Genomic DNA, 26,053 nt, shown 5'->3' with positions numbered 1-26,053 from the left:
AGAGGCCACCAATTTCCTTCTTTTAGCTGTTTCCTCTTTCATATTTATAAATAACTTCTATTGCTATTTCTTGATACAGCAGTTTTAGACATTATCTATTGACTTTCCTCCACATTTACACACTGCCTCTCCCATCCTTTTAATATAGTTATCACAGGTGTTTATTAAGTCAACGTTCAGTTATAACTATGTAAATGTTTATAGCTGAACCATGTAGTATATTGTGATATCATTTCTTCTCTTAACCAATTTTTGTTTTTCCAGGAGTAACACCTTTTTTTCCCACTTCCATTTCCGTGAGATAGCTGTCCTGGAACCTTCTGTCCTTTTAATGCAATCTGGACTGGTTACTTTCTAGGTATACTTCACAGCTGTTATCCTGGAACTTTTCTTTATGTCGCCCTTAAAATTCTCTTTGCCCTTCTCCTGTATTGGATCTCCTGTTGCCCATATTTTCTTAACTTACAGAGAAAGGGTACCTGGGAAGCGAAAACTTTCTGAGATCTTGCATGATTGAAAAAAATCTATATCCTACCTTAACATTTCATCAGTAATCTGGCTGGGTATAAAAACCTAGGCTTAAAAAGTTTGGAAGTCATAGCTCCATTGTTTTCTGCATTTTAATGTTGCTGTTGAAGTCCAGAGGTGTTCTTATTCTTCATTTGTATGTGACCTTCCCTGTCTTCTCCAATCTCCAGAAGCTTTTAGGGTATTATTTTTAACCCCTGAAATTCCATAATGTCCCTAGATTTGATTGTTTGTTTGTTTGTTTTCATTTAAGGTCACTTGATGGACCCTTACAAGCCGGGGATTTGTGTCCTTTAGTTTTGGGAAATTTATTTATTATTTATTATTATTATTGGGGCCTTAGGTAAAAAGAGTTTGAGTTAATTATGCTTCCCAGTTCTTGACACTATCATCAAACTATACAAGGTCCTTTAAATTTTTCTCTTTCATTTCTGAGCCCTACTTCCATTACCCTTTCTAGTAGGCACCCACTGCATTGTGGCTGATACATTCCTTGATTGTATGTGAATCATTGTGAAATATGTAGTGCGTTTTGTGTATTTAGTTTATATATTGTGCTATAGACCTTGTTCTGTTTCTTACTCTTTTTACTCAGCATTGTTTGGAGACCTTTCTGTTTTGTTGTGTGTACATATAGTTGCGTATAATGTAGAATTCCATAATGTGCATCTACCACATTTTACTTTTTATTCCCTAATCACTGACACCTGAGTTGCCTCTCTGGCATCACAAGTGCACTGTGGTAAATATACTCTTACTTGTACATCCTTGTGGACCTGTGTGAGAAGTTCTTTGGGATGTATGCCCAGGAGTGGGATTCCTGGGTCATAGAATAGGAGAACTAGTTTATGTGCCTGCTAGCAGTGAGGAGTTTTCTTGTTTGCCCACATCTTTGACAGTACTTGGTTTTATCCAACTTCTTAATTTTTGCTAGTCGGGTATAAAGTGGTATCTCATTGTTTTAATTTACATTCTCTGATAATTAATGAATTCGAGCATCTCTTGTATCCATTCAGGTTTTCCCTTTTGTTAATTGTCTGTTTTGTACTTTGTCTATCTTTCCTTTCCGTGCCCTGTCTTTTTTGTTTGTTTGTTTGTTTTGGCCGTGCTGTGCTGCGCAGCTTGCAGGATCTCAGTTCCCCGACCCAGGGATTGAACCCAGGCCACAACAGTGAAAGCCCGGAATTCTAACCACTAGGCCACCAGGGAACTCCTGTCTTTTTTTTTTTTTTTGGTTTGCAGGAGTTCCTTGTGGAGGTCTGTTGGTTTTAGGATTGGAAAATATCTTTTATAGGCCTGTCATCTTTCTGTTAGTTTTGTCCATGGTGTCTTTCATTGAATGAATACTCTAAATTTGATGCATTGTTTCTTTGATAATCTCTTTCTCATTTGATTTTTTTGTCTGTCTTGGAATTTGTATTATTTGGGTCTTAGAATTCTTAGGTGGTTCTTTTAATTTTCTTTTCCTTCCTGTTTTCCATCACTTAGTCTTTTTGTTCTGTTTCCTGAGAGATTTCTTTAATGTTATCTTACAGCCCTTCTATTAAATTGTTAATTCCTATCCATATTTTAATTTCTTAGAGCTCTTTCTTATGGTATCTTTATATTATTTTATAGACACTATAGTCTTCTTGAGGACAGTATTAATGATTTTTTTTTTTTTTTTAAAGTTTTGTACCCCTCATTGCTCTGTTTCTTCGAAGTTCCTTTGTTTCCATTGCAGTCTTTCTCTGTAGAGGTTCTCCCTGGATGGCTGGTAAACTTACGGTTGTCCATTCCTATTTAAGAGTGAAGTGCTAAAAACTGAATTGGAAACTATAGGTGTGGCTTGTTAAAGGGTGGACAGGGTAGCTGTGGCCATTTATAGGGGGAGGGGACTCTCATAGTTCTTTTCTCTTGGGCTTGTCAATTTCCTTGAGAAAGAGAGCCTCCAACTAAGACAACATTGTAAATCAACTATACTTCAATAAAATTTAAAAAAAAAAAAGTAAAAGAGAGCCTCCAGTCTTGCCTGGAGGATACACACCTGGATGCCAAATTCTGAGAACTTGTCTTAGAAAAGAAGCTGGCGTTCTTACTGTTAATTGTGTTCATGTAATCCTATCTTTTGTATAGCACATCACCTACACTGGAGTCCCTCATTTTAGAGTCTCTCTAGTTTAGTTTCTTCAGAGTAATGCTCTCAACATCCATAGGGGCTTGGGGATGGACTGTTGCCTGGCTGTGCACAATGGAGGAGGAAGTCTGAATGTGATGGCTGTTTTGTAGACTTTCAGCTAACCTGCTAGTTTTTAGTCCTGTTCCTCACTCTACATTCAGAGATGCCTGGGGTGGGGGGGGCGGGGGCTCCTGTCTGTGAAGCTTCCTGCTTGTGGGCAGTGTGAATCAGCTTCTTTACAGGTGCTTAGGCTTCAGAGTTCTCCACTTCACTAGTAAAATATCATTAGACCATCTTTTTAAAAAATTGATTTATTTGGCTACGTCGGGTCTTAGTTGCGGCACATGGGATCTTCGTTGTAGCATGCGGGGATCTTCCCTTGCTGCGAGCGGGCTCCAGAACACACAGGCTCAGTAGTTGTGGCACGCGGGCTTAGTTTCCCTGCGGCATGTGGGATCTTAGTTCCCCAACCAGGGATCGAACCCATGTTCCCTGCATTGCACGATGGATTCTTAACCACTGGACCACCAGGGAAGTCCCAGGGCCATCTGTTTTAAGGCTTCTAAAAAGTTTTTGACATCTCATCTGTCACCTCTGATTCTCTCCTTTTGTGTTCTATCTTTGTAGTTCATCCTTTTTTTAAAAAAGATAATTTTGGTATGGATTAATCTACCAAATCCATCATTTTATTTCTTTACATGAACTCTTTATTTCTGGCCTGTTCATTCTTTCCATGGCATTTGAGTGTTGTACGCTCAGTACTTTGTTTAGTATTGAAGATTAAAATTAAATTTCTGAGCTTCGAGTTGTTAATATGTTTTGGGAGGAAAGCACATACATCCTGTAGGTGCTAAATCTTAATTTAAAACATTAAAACCCTTATAAGTGTACATGTAATAGATATATTAGATTCAGTAATGGATATGAATTGGATAAAGGCAAGTTTGCGCTTCCCCCCCTCCCCATGAAGGAGTCCATTATGCCATTTTTGGGGAAAGATTTCTCTCTAAAAATATCCAGCTCTAAGGGGGAAGTAGTTTTTCCCTTTCATAAAGACCTGAAGTATTCAATTAGAACTTTGATGAAATAACAGCATGTTGAGTTGATAAAATTCTAGCCAAAAGTAAAGAAATTTAATGTTTTAGTTAGGCTGGGAAGCCTCATTGTAGTAAATATAATATATGCTTCCAGCTTTACTTTTTGAAAGTTTTTCTTATTGTATAAGTAGTATATTGCTTACTGTAGAAAATTTGGAAGATAAAGAAGAATATTAATTTCCACTTAAGATTTTTGTATTTTAAGTTATAAAATGTTTTAAAAAGTATAGAGAATAGTATAAATTGGGGTTTTGTTCCTACCACCCCGATTTGTCATGTGTTAATGTTCTGTTTTTCTTAATTCGCAGTATGTTATGATTATGTCCCATAGCCAAGCCCTCGTTTTGGAATTTTTAGGTTTACAGTTTTTCATTGTAAGTCATGCTGCTGTGAATATTCTTCTACATACTGCTGATTTTATTGCCTTTGTGTACATTCCAAAAGTGGAATTACTGAATCTTGGGGTGTGAATTCCCCAAATCTTTGGTAAATATTTTCCTTTAAATGTTTGGATATTGAGAATGTCTCTGGGGAACCTTGCATGTTGGGAACCTGTAGATACTGGAAGTGAGGTCAGAATTCAGGGTCAAAGGTTTTTAGTAAACATCTCAGTTGAAGAAGGTCTGAAGCTGGGACATGAAAGAAAGTAGGGATTTCTATTAGGTTAATGGAGTTAGCGCTATGAGATGTAATCAGAGGTGAGCACCTACGAATCATATCTGTAGCATTGACTTCTCACAGAGGAGGCTTATTGCAGGGTTTTTCAAACCTTGCCTCCATTGAACGCAAGAATGTTGTCACTAAAATAAAGGTACTCTAATAATTTTACTGGGAAGAAATGGGTAGGATATTTTAAATGTCATTTTTCTTTCCTAATTTTTATTAAAATATTTTAAAGGGACCCACTGCTACTTGACTAGAAGTTAACAACAGGTGAGTAATTAATATTTACAAATGGGAGAGCATGTACTCTGGGGTGCAGGCTCACACCTCTCCATTCTCTAATGAAAACATAGGTTCAAAAAACATTTGCAACTGAACTGAAAATTTTTTATACTTAAAATTCATTTATGCTTAAATTTATAAACCTGTAACTTGCTTTTTTTGTAGTCATACTTTCTTGTGGTCTTTGGTTTTTTTAGTATTAAATACACATCATGTTTTCTAATAGAATTATACTCAATTTATATGATGGAATTAATAAGTATACTAACATTTTATAGTGTTGAACAAAGAATATTGTGAATGTTAAATATTCACAATGGTTAGGGGCTTACTGACTGCTTGGATTGACTCAGCACACTGAATATATATACCAATATATATACTTGAATATAATAAAAACATAAAAAGATCTACACTCAGTGTGTTTTGGGAATAGATTGATGAAAAATGAAAAGAGTATCAAAGCCAAGGGAACTTGTAGGACAAAGAAGTTCAGATTTGATCTAAGCAGTGCTAAAAACTCATTTTAGGTCCTTAGGCATTGAAGTTATATAGTGAAAAAGGTGTTGAGATAAATCTGAGAGCTGTGCAAAGGATGAATTGAAGAGCAAAGAGACTGAGGTTAAGGAAGGGTGGTTAGAGCTGTTGCAGTTATCTAGCTGTAGGATGACAGGGACCTGGATCAGACTGGTAGCAGTGTGAATAGATAGGAATAGATAAAATCACTCTGGATGGAATAATAAGCAAAATTTGATAATTTTAACTAAATAGACATGAAGGGGAAATTGGGAGATTTCATTTTGGAAGAGTAGAGTACACTTCTATTTTACCACCAGTTTTGCATCTTGTTTTTAACTTTATTGCTTTTTTGGCTTTATTTCCCTAGAAAGCAAGAGGAAAATGGGGCATAATGGCTTTAATTTTAAAGGCTTCTGCTTCCTGAGAGAGTGAAAAGTTATTGACAATAAGTTTTTCAATTAATCACTTAGGTGATAATATCCTAAAAATATTTGCTTAGGATAAATATAATTTTCTCAATGCTATTACATGTTTTTTTAAAATCATAAACCTCTATAGATTTTATTTCATTTGTTATCTAAGCTCTCTTCAATCCAACTGAAGCCTACATTTCAGCTGTATTTTGCATTATTTTCCAATAAAACTTTTGCTCGGCTATAGTGATTTTGAGTTGCATGCAGATGCATATCAGAATTCACTTGGGAGTCTTTAAAAGAAAAAACAACACTAGAGACCTCGTGTTTGCCTCAGACCTATTAATCAAACTCTTCGGAAGGACAGTTGAGGCGTCTTGTTTTTCAAAAAGCTCTCCCACTTGGCAAACATAATCTCCTTCCCCTGCTAAGAGGGGAACCCAGTCTCATTTATGAATATCAGAGAAGAAATCGTTGATTTTTTAAAAAAAATATTGACTTTATTTGTTTGAGCAATTTTAGGTTCACAGTAAAATTGAATGGAAACTACTGAATTCCCATCTACTCCCTACGCCTGTGCACCCAGTGCCCCCACCATTGACATTTCCACCAGAGTGGTACATTTGTTATAATCCAACCAACACTGACACATCATTATCACCCAAAGCCCATAGTTTACATTTGGGTTCATTCTTGGAGTTGTACATTCATTCTGTGGGTTTTGACAAATGTATACTGACATGTATTGGCCATTATAGTCCAACAGAATAGTTTCACTGCCTCCAAAATCCTCTGTGCTCTGCTATTCATCCCTTAAACCCCTGGCAACCGCTGATCTTTTAACTCTCCATAGTTTTGCCTCTTCCAGAATGTCATAAAATTGGAATCATGTGACAAATGCAATACCCACCCCTACCCCCAAAGAGGAGGGTATTTTATTAAATAATCAATCTTACGTGTGGATACTGATTTAGCAATTTTTAAGAAAACTAACAGAATTAAAAAGAATGATACACTATGACTATTAAAAAAAGTAAAGCCAGATAAGGACAACATAAGAAAAAAGATACAGGCCATTATCCTTGAGGAACACATATGCAAAAATCTCTACAATGATATATCACCTCACACCAGTCAGAATGGCCATCATCAAAAAATCTACAAACAAATGCTGAGGAGGGTGTGGAGAAAAGGAACCCCTCTTGCACTGTTGGTGGGAATGTAAATTGATACAGCCACTATGGAGAACAGTATGGAGGTTCCTTAAAAAACTAAAAATAGAACTACCATACGACCCAACAATCCCACTACTAGGCATATATGCTGAGAAAACCATAATTCAAAAAGAGTCATGTACCGCAGTGTTCATTGCAGCTATATTTACAATAGCCACGACTTGGAAGCAGCCTAAGTGTCCATCGACAGATGAATGGATAAAGAAGATGTGGCACATATATACAATGGAATATTACTCAGCCATAAAAAAAGGAAATTGACTTATTTGTAGTGAGGTGGATGGACCTAGAGTCTGTCATACAGAGTGAAGTAAGTCAGAAAGAGAAAAACAGGGGCTTCCCTGGTGGTGCAGTGGTTGAGAGTCTGCCTGCCGATGCAGGGGACACGGGTTCGTGCTCCGGTCCGGGAAGATCCCACATGCTGCGGAGCGGCTGGGCCCGTGAGCCATGGCTGCTGAGCCTGTGCGTCCGGAGCCTGTGCTCCGCAATGGGAGACGCCACAACAGTGAGAGGCCCGCGTACTGCAAAAAAAAAAAAAAAAAAAAAAAAAAAAAGAAAGAGAAAAACAAATACCGTATGCTAACACATATATATGGAATCTTTAAAAAAAAAAAATGGTCATGAAGAACCTAGGGGCAGGACAGGAATAAAGATACAGACCTACTAGAGAATGGACTTGAGGATACTGGGAGGGGGAAGAATAAGTTGGGACAAAGTGAGAGAGTGGCATGGACATACATACATTACCAAATGTAAAATAGATAGCTAGTGGGAAGCAGCCGCATAGCACAGGGAGATCAGCTCGGTGTTTTGTGACCACCTAGAGGGTTGGGATAGGGAGAGTGGGAGAGAAGGAGATGCAAGAGGGTAGAGATACAGGGATATATGTATATGTATAGCTGATTCACTTTGTTATAAAGTAGAAGCTAACACACCATTGTAAAGCAATTATATTCCAATAAAGATGTTGGAAAAAAAAAAGAGTCATATGCAATGAGGCAAATGGGATTTATCCTTGGGGTACAAGGATGGCTCAACATATTCAAGTCAATAAATATGATACACTACATGAACAGAACGAAGGATAAATGTCATGAGCATCTCAATAGATGCAGAAAAAGCATCTGACAAAAATTCAACATCCTTTCATGATAAAAACTCTCATCAAATTAGGTGTAGTAGGAATGTATGTTAACATAATAAAGGCCATATCTGAGAAGCCCACAGGTCTTTTATCAGAAAGACAGAAGATAATAAATGCTGACAAAGATATGAAGAAAAGGGATCTCTTGTGTACTGTTGGTGGGAATGTTAATTAGTGCAGTTTACTGTGGAAAACAGTATGAACTTTTGTCACATAATTAAAATTAGAACTGTTGTATGATACAGCTCTTCCACTTTTGGCTATATATCCAAAGGAAATCAGTTATCTCGTAGAGAGTTGCGCTCCCATGTCATTGCAACATTATTCGCGATAAAACAAAGACAAGGAAGTAATCTAAGTGTCTATAGATGGATGGAAGGGTAAAGAAAATGTGGCATAAATGTAAAATGGAATATTATTCAGCCATAGAAATATAAAAATCCTGCCTTTTTAACAGTATAAATAGACCTTAAGGTCATTATGGTAGGTGATAAATCAGACAGAGAAAAATACTGTATGATCTCATTTATATGTGGAACATAAAAGAGTTGAACTCACAGAAGCAAAGAGTAGAATGGTGGTTGCCAGAGACTGAAGGGGTAGGAAAACTGAGATGTGAAAGGGTACATACTTTCAGTTATAAAATGAGTAAGTTCTGGGGGTCTAATGTGCATCGTGGAGACTATAGCAAATAATACCGTATTATATATTTGAAGTTTTCTAAGAGAATACATTTTAAGTGTTCACACCACAAAAAAGAGAAGACTATGTGATGTCATAGATAATTTAAATAGCTTGATTATGGTAATCATTTCACAATGTATACGTATATCAAATCATCACATTATATACCTTAAATATGTACAGTTTTTATTTGTCCATTGTATTTGAATAAAGCTGGGAAAAACACAACAAAAATGGTGTTGATACACCTGAACATCCATATGCAAAAGACTGAAACTTGACCCAAACCTCACACCTTAAACAAAAATTAATTCAAAATAGATCGTAGATGTACATATAAAACGTTAAGGCCGTAAAACTTTTAGAGGAAGATGTAGGAGAAAATATTGATGACCTGAGATAGAAAAGAGTTTGCAGATGTGACACCCAAAGCGTAAAAGATAAATAAAAATAATAAATTGGACTTTATCAAAGTTAAAATATTTAATTTGTGAAAGATATTATGAAGAGAATGAAGAGGAAAGCTATAGGCTGCAAGAATATTTAAAAATCACTTATCTCACAATGTACTTATATTCAGAATATATAAGAGCTCTCAAAACTCACCAATAAGAAAACAATCAAAAAGTAGACAAGGGCTTCCCTGGTGGCGCAGTGGTTGAGAGTGGTTGAGAGTCCAATTATATTGGCCATGAGCCATGGCCGCTGAGCCTGCGCATCAGGAGCCTGTGCTCCGCAACGGGAGAGGCCACAAACAGTGAGAGGCCCGCGTACCGCAAAAAAAAAAAAGTAGGCAAAAGGATTGAACAAATGTTTAACCAAAGAAAATATATGGGTGACAAATAAGCACATAAAACGATGTTCATCATCATTAGCCATCAGCGAAATGGAAATTAAAGCTGCAAGATACCATTATACAAGCTGTTAGAATGGCTAAAATAAAAATATCAAATGCTGCTGAGGATGCAGAGAGACTGGAAATCCCATGCATTACTGGTAGAAATGCAAAAGAGTATAGACAATCTGAAAACAATTTGGCAGGTTTTTTAAAAAAATCAGTTTAAAACATATATTTGCCATATGGCTCAGGCATGCCACTCCTGCTTAGGCTATGATAATTCATCTTCATACAGCAACCTGGACATCAATGTTTATATCTTCTCTACTTATGATCTCCTAAAAAAGGGAGTAACCTAATGTGATCAACAAACTGAGGTCCATCTCTACAATAGAAAACTATTTTGCAATAAAAGGGAATAGATTATTAACATGAGACAACTTGGCATTTTTCTAAGGGAAAGAAGTCAGTCTCAAAAAGTTATATACTGTGTGATTCCATTAGTATGATGATCTCAAAAAGACAAAGCTGTAGTGATGGAAAAAAGATCCATGGTTGCTGGGAGTTAGAGGTTGGGGAGAGTGTGACTACAAAATTATATCACAAGGGAGTTTTCTGAGGTGATGGAACAGTTGTATCTTGGTTGTGGTGATGGCTGAACAAATTTATACATGTGTTAAATTTATAGAACTGTATACAAAACAAGTCAATTTTAATGTATGTTAAATAAAATTTAAATTAGTGTAAAAAAAAGATAACAGAATTAAAAAGAATGATACACTGTGACCAAGTGTGTTTATTCCAAGAGTCAAAAATCATTGACTATTAAGAAGTGTATTGGGGCTTCCCTGGTGGCACAGTGGTTGAGAGTCCGCCTGCCGATGCAGGGGACACGGGTTTGTGCCCCGGGTCAGGAAGATCCCACATGCCGTGGAGCGGCTGGACCCATGAGCCATGGCCACTGAGCCTGCGTGTCCTGAGCCTGCGTGTCCAGAGCCTGTGCTCCGCAACAGGAGAGGCCACAACAGCGAGAGGCCCGCATGCTGGAAAAAAAAAAAAAAAAAGTGTATTAATATATCACCATATTTAATATGTCAAAGGGGATAAACAGTGACCGTTTTAATAACTGCCAAAAGGCATTTGATCTAATTCAACACACATTTCAGGTTTTTAAAACTTCAAAAAAATAGATATGGATGGGTGGTACTTAGATGTGATTTAAAAATATATATATATCTCAATACTATGACACGACTGGAGCTATAATAAATTGGTGATAGGAATGCGTGATGTTACAGCCACTTTGGAAAACAGTTGGACAATTTCTTGTAAAGTTAAACATGTACTTACTCTATGACCCAGCAGTTTCACTCTTAGGTTTTTACCCAAGAAAAATGAAATCATTTATCTAAACAAATGCCATATGTGAATGTTTATAGTAGCTTATTCATAATCACCCAAAACTGCAAACTAGATGTCCATCATCTGGTAAATAGATAAACAAATTGTGGAATACAATGGAATACAATTCAGCAATGAAAGGAATCAATTACTGATAAATGCAACAGTATGGAGGACTCTCAAATTAGTTAATACTGAGTAAAAGAAGCCACACACAGAAAGCTACCTGTTGTATGGCTCCATTTGTTTGACATTCTGGAGAATGCAAAATTATAGGGACCGATTGCCTGGGATTGGGGCAAGTGGATTTACTAGAAAGGGACCTGACAGAATTTTTTGTAGTGAGGAAAATGTCTATCTTAATTGTTGTGATATGTACTTAAATGGCAAATTTTACTCTATGTAAATTATACCCCAGTAAACATGACCCTTTGAAAAATCCCCACTATAGAGTGTCAGCTAAAGTATCAGAAACAGAATTCAGTAGCTGATTTAATTCAGTGGCTGCCTTTAAAAAATTAGCATATAGTAATGAATAATTTTCCTATAAACAAACAGTAGCCAGTTAGAATATAATGGAAGGAAGCATCACATTTATCATTGTAACAAAAGAGATAAATGGAAATACATGTTTAATTTCTGACCAAGAAGATAGAGTATTGTAAAGATGTTTGCTTAATCTGTGAATTGAATGCTATCTGAATATCAAAGGTTTTCTTTTTCCCCCCTCTTAAGACTGAAAGGATTATCTGGACCAAGGATTCTCATTTTCTTTTGGTCTCAGAACTTTACATTTATTGAGGACCCTGAAAAACCTTTATGTTACTGTGTATCTGCAAAATTACTGCATTAGAAATAAAAACAAAATTTTAAAACACAGGAATACACAGCAAACATCCCATTAGGCACCAGACTGATGCCATCACATCACCACGCCTCTGAAAAACTTATGAGTGAAAATGAAAGAAGCATATAACTAAGAGTATTATGAAAATAGTGTTCGTGAGAAGCATTTTTTTCACATATCACATTGTCAAATGTCAAAAATTTTGATTCAGTCGTGGATTAGTGATGGTGATGGGGAACTGTTAACACTCATATTCACTGGTACATTGATGCAATATTTTAGAGGGAACTTTGACAATATCAAAATTTTAAGTGAACATATTTTTTTTTAACATCTTTATTGGGGTATAATTGCTTTACAATGGTGTGTTAGTTTCCGTCTTATAACAAAGTGAATCAGAAGTGAACATATTTTTGACCTTGAGGTTCCACTGTTTAGAATTCATTCATGGATACAATTGCATAATATGTACAAATACATGAAAAAGTATTGGTTACAGCGTTATTTTTGACAGAAAATTGGAGTCAAGCTTAATTGTCAGTTATGTGTAGGGTCTAGTTATTATGCTACAACAATTAATTACTATATTGTTAAAAATGATAAAGCTTTATAGGCGTTAGTATGGAAAGTTGTCAGAAGTTGAAGCAAAGTGCAGAACTGTGTATAGAATTGTTCTGTCAGTATACAGTAATAACCAAAAGGGTGTGTATGTGCTTGTATAACCACTTCTTGAAAGGATATACAGAGAACTTGATGGTGGTTACCTTTAGAAACAATGGGGGAGGTACACTTTCATTTTTCTTTTTATACCCTTCCATACTGTTTGGATTTCTTTTTTTGTTGAAATGTTTTGAAATTCAAAGGCACAAGTGCACTGTATGAATGGTAGGTAGAAATTATTAGAATGCTGGAGTCATTTGTGATTTCTTGGATACTGAAATCTAACCAAACAAGAAAGAAAAAGAAAACCAAGAGGCCTTTGCATTTCTCTTGTTACCTACCTCTTTTAAAGAACGGTTTCTCTAATCAAACATGACTTACTACTGTTCTCATCAGTTGTTCTTTCTAACGTCTGTGCCTTTATTTTGTTCTCTTCGTGGGTCTTTTGTACTGTTTCGTGGGTACTTTTGTACTGTTTTTTGTACTTTTGTACTGTTTTTTGTACTTTGTGGGTCTTTTGTACTGTTTCGTGGGTCTTTCTCTTTTAGCCTCAACTGATGATTCCTATCTATCCCTCACAACCTAGCTGAAACACCATCTTCTCTATGAAGCCACCCCTGCTCAGTTTTGTCAGACAGGATCTTTTTTTGAACCTTTAGAGCTATTTATAGCCATTTCTTCACTACACAAATATCAGGTATGATCTATATATGGGCCAGACAGTGGAAGTATGCTTTCATATGTTATTTCTCTTTACCATATAAGGTATTTTCTCCATAGTGCAAATAAGAGAAACCAAGATTCACAGAAGTTTAGTACCTTCCCTACATCTTGGTGCTAAGAAGTAAATTTGAAAATCGGGCTTCAAGGCCAGACATCTTCTCTGGACTTGCTTCTTACATCACTTTAATAAAAAGCAAATGAATAATTAATTTTTGTGTGACCATTTCTTTCCTTCTAGAGTTTTTGTAGTTTAAAACATTTTTTGAAATAATTTAAGCTTACAGAAGAAATGTACAAAGCCCTCCTGTTTACCTTTCATCCACATTCCCCAATTGTTCATTTTACCTTTTGCTCCATTTGCTTTATCATTTCTTCTCTCTGTATATGTGTACTATGTTCCCAGCATTGCCTTTCCTTAACTGCTTGCCCTTCCAGCTCCATGTTGAATCTAGGCTTCCAATTATTTAAGTCTGATTGGTTTTGGTCTTGTTAAACTTTATCCAGGTCTTGCCCTGTTACTATACTACTATACCTTTAACCTTCATTGCAACACTGTTGCTGTTATGCTATATTGTGGTATTTCAGAACCAAAATGCTGCCTGCCTCAGGAATACAACTCTTCTCTGTGTCATTTCTCAGCACCACTAGTTATGATTCCTTCAGAATTATTTGCAAATTCTCATCTGCATTGCACCAATCTTTCAGTCCAATCTGACAAAATACCACTGGGTATATGTATTAGTCTGCTTGAGCTGCCATTAAAAAGTACCACAGATTGGGTGATTTAAACAACAGAAGTTCATTTTCTCATGGTTCTGGAGGCTTGAAGTCCAAGATCAAGGTTCCAGCAGGGTTGGCTTCCAGTGAGGCCTCTCTTCCTGACCTGCACGTGACCACCTTCTGTTTCCTCACATGGCTTTTTCTCTGAGCACATGGCGGTGGGGCGGTGGGGGGCAGTGGGTGTAGATAGAGATCTCTGGTGTCTCTTCTTCTGATAAGGACACCAGTCCTATTGGATTAGGGCCCCATCCTTATGACCTCATTTAACCTTAATTATCTGTGAGCCTCCTGAATCCTTACCTATGAGAATAATAATTCTTGCCCTGTAAGGTTGTTTTTTGTTTGTTTTTAAGAGATTCAGGTAAAATAGGTGATGTGACACAGCACAGTATAAATCAATGATTCTCAAACCAGGCTTGCATCAAAGTCATCTTCTTAAAAATAACTGTTTCTTTGACTTCCAGTCTGATAGCATAAGAGCCCTGCAGATCTGCTCCCTAGTACAAGTGAGGAAAACTATTAAGAAACAACTATTTAGAGCTTTGGAAATGGTCCTAGGGTATACAGTAAATGCAGAGCTTCCTGTTGGAGCAAAGGTTTTCTTTCTGGGAGAAGCAGGATGAGGATTTCTCATCCTGCCCCCAGCTGCCTGCTGTTATGGCTAAGTTTTGGGAAAATGTGTTGGAGAGGTAGGGGGCTACTGTCCAGTCGCCACTTGTGGAACAGAGGCTCTACCTTGGTAACAGAGTTGCTGAGCATACTAGAGAACAGATCACCTTTTCCCTGTCTTGTAAGATGGTAGATCCATGTCAGGAGAGACAAGCTGAGAAGACCTCAGGTTGCTACCTATCCCCCATAAAATACTCAGTTGCTAAATGTGTTGTCACTCAGAAGAGTGTGCTGTTGTCCACACCTTAATCTTGAGAGCCCTGGTTCAGAGATTTTGCTTGGGGGTAGGGGTGAGAAGCAAGTCATGAAACAGCTCCTAATCTCTTCCTCAAGGCACTGACTTCATTTGCAGTAGAGCTGGAGAAGTTCAAACCTAAGGCTACTTTCAGAAACAGTGGAGATTGTGGTGAAAGGCACTTGGGAGATTTGTAGATTCAAAAAGATCCAGGCTAAACTGCAGGCCATTGAGCTTGCAGCAAGAAACTGGGATAAGAGACAGCTGGAAGGAGGCTTCCTGGGGACAGAGTTAATGTCAAACACTGACCTGAAACTGCTCCTTCTAAGGAGCCTGAATTTGATTGGATTCCTCTGCAGAGCAATTTATGCCTGAAGCCGTTTAAATCAGTAGAGCAATCAACTGGCAGTTAGTGGAGGTTAATAGCTGGGAGTAGTCAGGGAAAGTGAGTCCTGACAGATTACTGTATGGCAAGATGACTGTGGGCATATCTAGGTTATGTCCCCCTGAGGACCAGCATCAGAGGCTTAACAGTGCAGGGGGCTGGGTGTGGGGTGGGATAGTAGACTTCTTTAAAATAAAACAGCAAGTTACTAAACAAGCAAATAAAAATATAAAACCTCATGGGTGGGGGAGTATACCTAGAGTTGCTACAGAGTATTATATAAGATGTTGAGTTCCCAATAAAAAGGTAAAAGATGTGCAAACAAAAACAAAACCCAGGAAAGTATGGCTAATACACTGGAAAAAGCAGACAACAGAAACTGCCTGTGAAAGAGAACAGATGTTGGATTTAACAGACATAGACTTTGAAGTACCCATTATGAATATGTTCAAAGAACCAAAGGAAACCTTCATTAAAGAAGTAAAGGAAGGTATGATGACAACTAATATCAAATAGAGACAATCAAGAGAGAGAAATTCTAAAGAAGAACCAAATGGAAATTCTGGAGTTGAAAAGTAACATAACTAATGAAAAATTAGTTATAGGGGCTCAGTAGTAGATTTGAACTGGTGGAAGAATGAATTAGCAAACTTGCCAATAGATTGATAGAAATCCAACGAAGGGAGAGAAAAAAATGAATAAAATTGAAAAGAGCCTCAGAGAAATGTGGGGTAACCTTTTTTTTTTTTACATCTTTATTGGAGTATAATTGCTTTACAATGGTGTGTTAGTTTCTGCTTTATAACAGAGTGAATCAGTTATACATATACATGTGTTCCCATATCTCTTATGTCTTGCGTCTCCCTCCCTCCCACCCTCCCTATCCCAGCCCTCCAGGCAGTCACAAAGCATGGAGCTGATCTCCCTGTGCTATGCGGCTGCTTCCCACTAGCTATCTACCTTACGTTTGGTAGTGTATATATGTCCATGCCTCTCTCTCGCTTTGTCACAGCTTAATTAAGTGTACCATGGTATACATGAGAGTACTAGAGGAAGAGGGGAGAAGAAAAGCGGAAAAAGTATTCAAGGAGATAATGGCTGAAAATTTCTCAAATTTATTGAAAAACACTGACCTACATATACATCCAAAGAGCCCAAAGAACTGCAAGTAGGATTAATGTAAGAAAATCTGCAAATGGACATATCAGTGTGAAAATGTTGAAAATCAAAGACAAGGAGAGAATCTTCTGAGCAGCAAGAGAGAAACAGCCAATTACTTACAGCCGACTTCTTATTAGAAACAATGGAGTCCAGAAGGTGGTAGCATAATATTGGGTTGGCCAAAAAGTTCCTTCTGTTTTTAAGTAAAAATAAAGGACACATTTTTCATTTTTACCAACAGCTTTATGGAACAACGTATGCACCGTTTTGTTCCACTACCTTCTCCCATTTTTCAGGCAACTTCATAATTCCATCTTCCTAAAACTTTTTACCTTTTTGAGCAAAGAACTGTTCCAGGTGCCTTTTACAGTCTTCCAGGGATTGAAATTTTTTCCATTAAGACAATTTTGTAAAGACAAAAATAAATGGAAATCCGAAGGTGCAATGTCTGGTGAATACAGCAGATGAATCAAAACTTCCCAGCCAAGCTGTAACATTTTTTGCCTGGTCATCAAAGAAACATGTGGTCTTGCATTATCCTGATAGAAGATTATGAGTTTTCTGTTAACTAATTCTGGATGCCTTTTCATCAAGTGCTGCTTTCAGTTGGTCTAACTGGGAGCGGTACTTGTTGGAATTAATCATTTGCTTTTCTGGAAGAAGCTCATAATAGAGGATTCCCTTCCAGTCCCACCATATACGTAACATCAGCTTCTTTGGATGAAGACTGGCCTTTGGTGTGGTTGTTGGTGGTTCATTTCGCTTGCCCCATGATCTCGTCCATTCCACATTATTGTAAATATCCACTTTTCATCACCTGTCACAATTTGTTTTAAAATAGTGTGTTTCCGTTACGTTTAAGTAGAGAATCACATGCAGAAATACTGTCAAGAAGGTTTTCTTCGCTTAACTTACTGGAACCCAAACATCAAAGTGATTAACAACCAAGCTGGTGCAAATGATTTTTAACGCTTGATTTGGATATTTTGAGTATGTCGGCTGTCTCCCGTGTGGTATAACGTTGATTGTTGTCAATTAATGTCTTGTTTTGATCTCAACTTCAACTGGTCTACCCGACTGTGGAGCATCATCCAGCGAGAAATCTCCAGCACGAAACTTCACAAACCACTTTTGACACGTTCGATCAGTCACAGCACCTTCTCCATACACTGCACAAATCGTTTTTTTGCGTTTAAGTTGCGTTTTTACCTTTCTTGAAATAATAAAGCATAATATGCTGAAAATGTTGCTTTTTTCCCTCCGTCTTCAGTATTAAAATGGCTACACAAAAATTCACCAACTTTGATAAGTTTTTTTTTAATGCACGCTGATATGACAGCTGTCACAATATAATCTTAACAAAATTGTTTCGAATGAAGTTAAAGACAACTAAGCGCTACTAGAGCCAGCGTACAGAAAAAACCAATGAACCTTTTGGCCAACCCAATATATTCCAAGTACTCAGAGACAAATACTGTTAACCCCAATTTTTTTATATCCAGCAAAGCTGTCCTTTAAAAATGAAGGTAAAATACTTTGCAGGTAACAAAAACTGAGAGACTTTGTTACTAGCAGACTTGCCTTGCAAGATGGCTAAGGGAAGTTTTTTAGGCTGAAAGCAAGTGACCGCAGATGGTAATTTCAATCCGCATGAACAAAGAGCACCAGTAAAGGTAATGATGTAATTTTAAAAGAGAGTGTATAACCACATATATTTTTCTCCTTTGTTCTTAAAACTGATTTAAAAAGCAGTTGTGTAAAATAATGTATATACAGTAAGTTCCCTACATACGAATGAGTTCTGTTCCAAGAGCATGTTCGTAAGTCCAGTTTGTTCATCGGTCCAACAAAGTTAGCCTAGGTACCCAACTAACAATCAGCTATATAGTACTGTACTGTAATAGGCTTATAATACTTTTCACACAAGTAATACATAAAAAAACAAAAAAAGAAAACATTTTTAGTCTTACAGTACAGTACCTTGAAAAGTACCGTAGCACAATACCACAGCTGGCATACAGGGGCTGGCATTGAGTGAACAGGCAGGAAGAGTTACTGACTGGAGGAGGGAGAGGAGATGGGAAATGGTAGAGCTGAAGGATCATCAGCAATAGGGGAAGGAGGGCAAGCTGCAATTTCACTCACACCTGACGTTGATGGCACAAGTTCTGATTCCTTGCTGGATTCAATTCTATCTTCCCTCTTGAAAAAACGACCCAGTGATGTCTGGATAGCTCTTTTTTTTCTCATCATAGGTGACATGGTAGCACTGGATTGCATTCTGAACAGCTGCTGCAACCTTCGTGTACTGTTCTACATTTGGGTGATGTGCCTCAAAAACTAACTGCCTCCTCAAATAAAGAAAATGCCCTTGCCGTTTCCTGCATCATGAATCTCTTCAATTTTTCAGTTACTTTTTCTTCCTCTTGTTGCTCCACTCTCTCAATATTTTTACTTTTGTTTCCATTGTTATTGCTTGGCGCTTCTTAGCGGTACCAGCTACATCACTGCTGCTTTTATGCTTGCTTCTGGACATCCTGGGCTTGAAATAAAGATACTGTACTACTGTACTGTATGCAGTACTCTACAGTAAAGTATATAAAAGCACAACCACTTGTAGAGGATGCATACACGTGACAATTTACACCAGACACATGAACTAGCTTACATGATTAGACATGCAAACGCACGTTCACATCTTTGAAAGTTTGCAACTTGAAAATTTGTGTGTAGGGGACTTGCCGTAATGAATTCTTGGGCCTATAGAAATGTAATGTATTTGAAATGTGTCTGCTAATAACAGCTCAGGAGGTGAGTGGGAGCAAAACTATCTTAAGCTAAGGAAGTAACTGTGTAGATGATAAAGTAATAATTATAACTGTGTTGTTGGATTTGTAACATTAACATGTATAACAACAGTATAATAAAATGGGGGGAAGGAAATAGAATTATATAGCATAACATTTCTATATCTCATTGGAATTAAGCTAGTGTAAGTCTGAAGCTGATTCTAAGTGAAAGTGTATGGTAAGCAAGCCCTTGAGCAACTACTGGGGGGAAAAAAACTAAAAAAATACGGTGAAAAAAATCACTAAAGAAATTTAAGTGCTTCATTAGAAAATCAATGCAAAGAAAGCAGTAAAAGAGTAATAAAGGAATGAAAGACATGAGACAGAAAATGAAAAATGGAAAAGCAGTCATCACTCCAACTATATCAGTAATAACACTAAATATGAATTGATTAAACAGTCTAATTAAAAAGGCAGAAATTGTGAGGCTGAATCCAACTATATGCTCTCTATAAGAGACATACTTTATTTATTTATTTATGGTTGGCTGTGTCACAATGTGGAATCTTAGTTCCCTGACCGGAGATTGAACCCGTGCCCCCTGCAGTGGAAGTGCAGAGTCCTAACCACTGGACTGCCAGGGAATTCCCTGAGACATACTTTAAGTTTAAAGATACAAATACACTGAAAGTATAAGGATGGGAAAAGATAAACAAGTAGCAACCACAAGGAAGCTGGAGTGGCTATACTAATATCAGAAAAATTAGACTTTAAAACAAAAAAGGTTACTAGTTTTGAAAGAAGCAAAACTATCTCTGGCAGGGCTTCCCTGGTGGCACAGTGGTTGGGAGTCTGCCTGCTAATGCAGGGGACATGGGTTCGAGCCCTGGTCTGGGAGGATCCCATATGCCGTGGAGCGGCTAGGCCCGTGAGCCACAACTACTGAGCCTGCGCGTCTGGAGCCTGTGCTCTGCAACGGGAGAGGCCACGATAGTGAGAGGCCCGCGCACCACGATGAAGAGTGGTCCCCGCTTGCCACAACTAAAGAAAGCCCTCGCACAGAAACTAAGACCCAGCACAGCAAAAATAAATAAATAAATTACTAAACTCCTACCCCCAACATCTTCTTAAAAAAACAAACAAACAAACAAAAATTATCTCTGGCAGATGACGTGATCTTGTATGTAGAAAATCCTAAAGAATGCACTAATAAAATAGCATTAATAAACAAGTTCAGTTCAGCAAGGTTGCAGGATACAAAAATCAATTATAAAAATCGATTGTATTTATATGGATTTGTCATGAACAATCCAAAAGTGAAATTAAGAAAATAATTCCATTTACAATAGCATTAAAAAATACTTAGGGGCTTCTCTGGTGGCGCAGTGGTTGAGAGTCCGCCTGCCGATGCAGGGGACATGGGTTCGTGCCCCGGTCCGGAAAGATCCCACATGCCTGGGCCCGTGAGCCATGGCCGCTGAGCCTGCGCGTCCGGAGCCTGTTCTCCGCAACGGGAGAGGCCACAACAGTGAGAGGCCCGCGTATCGCAAAAAAAACCAAAAAACTTAGGAGTAAATTTAACGAAAGAAGTGTGGAACACCCTGCAAACTACAGAACATTGTCGAAAGAAATTAAAGATCTAAGTAAAAAAAAAATTGCGTTCATGGGTTGGAAGATTTAACATTTAAGGTGGCAACACTCCCCAAATTGATCTACAGATTCAGTGCAGTTCATATTGGAATCCCAGCTGACTTCTTTGTAGGAATTGACAAACTGATTCTAAAATTCACATGGAATAGCAGTGTATCACGGTGAGTCAAAACAATCTTGAAAAAGAATAAAATAGGACTCATACTTCCTGATTTTAAAACTTACTACAAAAAAGATACGATTGTGTGGAATTGGCACAAGGATACACATATGGATCAAGGGAATATAATCGAAAGTTGAGAAATAAAACTATAAATATGTGATTGACTAATTTTCAACAAGAGTGTCAAGACTGTACAATAGAGAAAGAATAGTTTTTTCAGTAGTGCTGGAACAACTGGTAGCCACATGCAAAATAATGAAGTTGGACCTTTACCTCGAACCACATAGAAAAATTAACCCAAAATGGATGACAAACCTAGATGTAAGAGATAAAACTCTTGAACTCTTAGAAGGAAACTGAGGGTTAAGAATTCCTAAGTATGGCACTAAAAGCATTGAGCAACAGAAAAAGAAATTGATTAATTTGGATTCCATCAAAATTAAAAACTTTTGGTGCTTCAAAATTCATGAGAGGGTTTTAACAGTAGATTTGATCATTAAGAAAGTGAAAAGACAACCTATAAAATGGAAGAAAATATTAACAAATCATGTATCTGACAGGGACTTCTGTCTAAAGAACTCTGAACAGCTCAATGGTAAAAAGACAGCACAATTTTAAAATGGGCAAAGAATCTGAATAGACATTTTTTATGGAGGATATGTAGTTGGTAAATAAATATGTTAAAAGACATCTATCCCACTAGAATGACTAGAATCAAAAGGTTGTGATACTTTGCTCTACACCTGAAACTAATACAATATTGTAAATCAGCTGTATTTCAGTTTAAAAGAAAGTTGTGATAGCAGGTGTTGGTGAGGATATGGAAAAATTGGCAACACTGTATACTGCTGATAGGAATGTAACATGGTGCAGCCACTTTGGAAAAATAGTCTGGCAGCTCCTGAAATGATTAAACAGAGTGTATAGGCATATACCCAAGAGAAATGAAAACATAAGTCTGCGTAAAAAGTTGTCGACAAGTGTTTATGGAAGCACTAGTCATAATAGCCCAAAAGTGGAAAGAACCCAAATGTCCATCATTTGATGAGTGGATAAATATAATGGAGTATCTCCATACAATGGGATGATATTATTCAGCCAAAAAAAGGAGTAAAGTACTAATATATGCTGCAACATGGATGAACTTTGAAAATACTGTGCTTAGTTGAAGAAACCAGGCACAGAAGATCACACGTATTCTATTCACATGAAATATCCCGAATAGGAGCGATAGCTTTTTTGAGGTGGTGAAAATGTTTAAAAATTTACAGTGGTGTTGATTTGCACATAATTGTGAATATACTAAAAGACACTGAATTGTACACTTTAATAAAGCTGTTAAAGTAACCATTTGACATTCCTGTGGGGTGGGTCTGAGCATGTATATGTTTAAAAGATTGAGCTATTGAAGTAACAGAGCTCTTTATATTCAGCTGAGCTCATCTGTTCCCTCCCTCCCTCTTATTTTTGTAGAAGTCATGACTACCCCAGGAAGAGAGAACTTTCGCCTGAAAAGTTACAAAAATAAGTCCCTGAATCCTGATGAGATGCGCAGAAGGAGAGAGGAAGAAGGACTGCAGTTACGTAAGCAGAAAAGAGAAGAGCAGGTAAGTCCTTTACCCTTAATTAATTTCTCTTAAAGAACTTAATGTTTCTTTTTAATCCTGACAGCACTGTCCTGTATTTTAATTTTAACAATGTTTAATATATATGTTTGTGTGGTGTATATCCCCCTCCCAACTATAAAATCAACATGTTTTAGGGGTAGGGGAGTGGAGGTAATGAAAAACAGAATACAAGAATGAAGAAATCTCTCAGGTTCTCATGTTCCCAACTACTATTTAATATTTTGGGGCTTCCCTGGTGGCGCAGTGGTTGAGAGTCCGCCTGCCTATGCAGGGGACACGGGTTTGTGCCCCGGTCTGGGAAGATCCCACATGCCGTGGAGCGGCTGGGCCCCTGAGCCATGGCCACTGAGCCTGCGCATCCGGAACCTGTGCTCCGCAACAGGAGAGGCCACAACAGTGAGAGGCCCGTGTACCGCAAAAAAATTAAAAAAAAAAAAAATATTTTGGCCTATTTGTTTTATTTTTCTAGAGCTCCAACTTCTTTAAGATTTTATGTGTTTATTAATGAATTCTCAAGTGACCAACAGAACATTGCTTTTCATTCTGAGTTTTAATCTGAAAGTTTATAAACATGTACAAAAATAAAGAATGGATAATGAACCTCATAAACCCACCCTTTGGGTTCAGTAATTATCAACAGTTTGCTGTACTTGCTTTGTGTCTTTCTATCTTTATGTTTCTTTATTAGGTAGTATTTTGAACAAAATTTCAAGGAATAAGTCTTTTCACCCCTGAATTCTGTATTATTCATAAGGACATTTAGGACAAGGATTTTTGATCATTTTTAACCTGAGAATGTCTACAGGGGAATCTGAGACTCAACTTCTCTTTACCTTTCTCTTAAAACGCTTAGGACAAATGGTCCATCCCTTTTGGCAAGAAAATTTAAAGGCAGAACACTTAGGTGACTTTTTTTGCTAAGGCTTGAGCTTGGAAGGACCATTTGACCCCCACACTATGAAAGCTCCATAAAAGGCAAGTGAATGAGTCAGAATCCTTCATACCTGAGAAATAAGGCAATTTGTTATAAATAGTTTACAGTTATAAACGTGAGTTATTCAACATACACTGTTCTTTTGGGTAACACTGCACTAGATAATCCAATTATTTGAAGTTCAGGAGTGCATTACAACCTCAGTGTTTTATTTGTTTGGGCTGTAGATGTTTGAATCACTTTATCATTATTACTATTGGCAGGAGGGCAATGAGTTTGTAATATTGTAATAGAGTTTATATTAAATGTAGCAAATTAAGTTATGAGTTCTTAACATTCTGCTTTACTGTCTTTGAAAGCAATCACTTATTCATAAAAGGATGAGTTTCTCTTGGTTTCTTGTTGCATCTTTATTCATCTCTGTGTCTTATTCGAAGTGGAACCTTTTCTTTGCATGAGCTTTTATTTAGCTTCTATTTTGGGGGTAAATTTCAGGTATTACAACAGCATTATTTTATATTTACATGTAAATGTGAATACATGTATGTACGCACACAAGCACAAGTATAGGTCTGAATATAACCACTAGCTTATACATTATATTTGGCATAAAGGCATTTGAAGATGTAGGAATGACAGTCTGCCATTAACAGTGTTTATTTTATACTGTTTCTTCTTGGTGACAGGGAATTCATGTTATTAGACTTCATTGTAAAATTTATATAAACAAAAAGTAAGTTTTTCATATTCAGTTGCCTGAAGGCAGATGCTCTGTCAGGTCGCAAGTATGGCCCCACTTACCTGACTAAAAACATTTGTAATTGAAGTACTGTCATCTTCATTGTATGAGTCTGAAACTGCTAGGGCTTTAATAGGTTTCTGTGATAAGTTTCTGGAATATTGCTCTATATAAAATCTTAATTTTGTTGTTTCATATGTGCCATGTTATGTAAGGAGAACTGTAAAGCAAATCAGGCTTCTTAATATCACAGCAGTACTTGTTTCAAACCTAATTTGTAAAATAGTAAACATCAGTAATATACAGATTCATTTAGGTACTGTTTACCTTTCCACAGTTGCTTAGTCATCTATCTGGAGAAGTCACAGGCTTAGGCCAGCTGTGCAGCTAGATTCGAGGGTAGTACAGGAATTGATGCTGCCAAGTACACAAAAGATAACTGCATCTTTTAGAGCTTTCCTTTCAGCAGACTAGCACTTAATATTTGTTATTTAGGCAGCACTGTATAAATGACCTTTATTTATTTGATACCAGCAGACCAAACTAAAATTTATTTTTTGGCAAAAATTTTACTAGTTGATGTCATTCTGATTGAGCCAGTTTTATAATTTTTTATGTATAAAAAGATGAAATTTGCATTTACTATTAAAATATTTTGAATTAAGCAGACTCTTGCTAACTCAATGTGTGTAGGTAACATAATGATGCTAAGAAGTTTGTAAAAACCATAGTGATAAAGAATGGAGGCTTGATTGATGTTTTTAGTTACAAGAAATATTTTGTGAAGTAAGCAAGTTGATAAAACTTGTGGACAGCCAACTTTTCCCACTGAATAACTTGTTTACAATTTCAGTCAACATGTAGTCTGTACATGGTATACAAATCATGATTATTTTGGCCATTTTTGTCTTTTTTAAAACCTATTTTTTTGAGACAACAGGGATGGACTTTGAAGGCATTATGTGGAGTGAGATAAGCCAGACAGGGAAAGACACATGCTTATATGTGGAATCTAAAAACAAAAAACAATAATACCCAAACTCATAGAAAAAGAGATCAGACTTGTTATCAGAGGTGGATGATTGGGGAAGGGAGAATTGGAGGAAGGTGGTCCAAAGGTACAAACTTCCAGTTATAAGATAAATAAGTATGAGGGAGGTAATGTACAACATGACTGTAGCTAACACTGGTGTATGATATATAGGAAAGATGAATAATTTTTTTTCTTTCTTTCTATTGTATCTATATGAGAAGATGAATGTTAGCTGAACCTGTTGTGGTAGTCACTTCATAATATACGTAAATCACACCATCATGCTGTATACCTTGAACTTATATAGTGATGTATGTCAATTATTTCTTAATAAAACTGGTCAAAGAAGCAGATGAAAACAAACCAACCTATTTTTCTCTGAATAATACGTGTACATAGTTGAAAAAATTAAATAGTCCTAAAATACTTGAAACCAAACCAGCAGTGTTCTTGGTCTCATTCCCAAGTAAACCACTTTCAACCTCTCAGCTATTCAACGTGGTTTATACTGCTACATTTCTGAGTAATATGTGTATGTTACTATATGTCTTTATCAATTTAAAGTATTATCTATTGATGTTCTGTTATAGTAGGTGAGGATTTAAGCTCTTAAACCACTCTTTCCCTTACCTGTGTATCTTCCTAGTGTAGAGTTATATTACAATATGTAAGAATTCACTGCTGAGCTGAATAGT

At 37.0% G+C, this 26,053-nt stretch overlaps 1 protein-coding gene across 1 annotated transcript in view; it reads left to right on the top strand.

Moving 5' to 3' along the window:
- KPNA1 (karyopherin subunit alpha 1) overlaps window positions 1-26,053 on the top strand; it is a 75,389-nt gene that overhangs the window by 3,646 nt on the left and 45,690 nt on the right. Inside the window, exon 2 of the mRNA XM_082839861.1 lies at window positions 22,498-22,631. Coding sequence (XP_082695987.1) covers window positions 22,503-22,631 — 129 coding nt within the window. The 5' untranslated portion in view covers window positions 22,498-22,502. The remainder of the gene's footprint in view (window positions 1-22,497; window positions 22,632-26,053) is intronic.

This window comes from Leucopleurus acutus (assembly GCF_964270905.1).
Source record: "Leucopleurus acutus genome assembly, chromosome: 5".
NCBI lineage: Eukaryota > Metazoa > Chordata > Mammalia > Artiodactyla > Delphinidae > Leucopleurus > Leucopleurus acutus.
The sequence above is the reverse complement of the archived record's forward strand: the minus strand, read 5'-3'. Positions and strand labels throughout refer to the sequence as shown.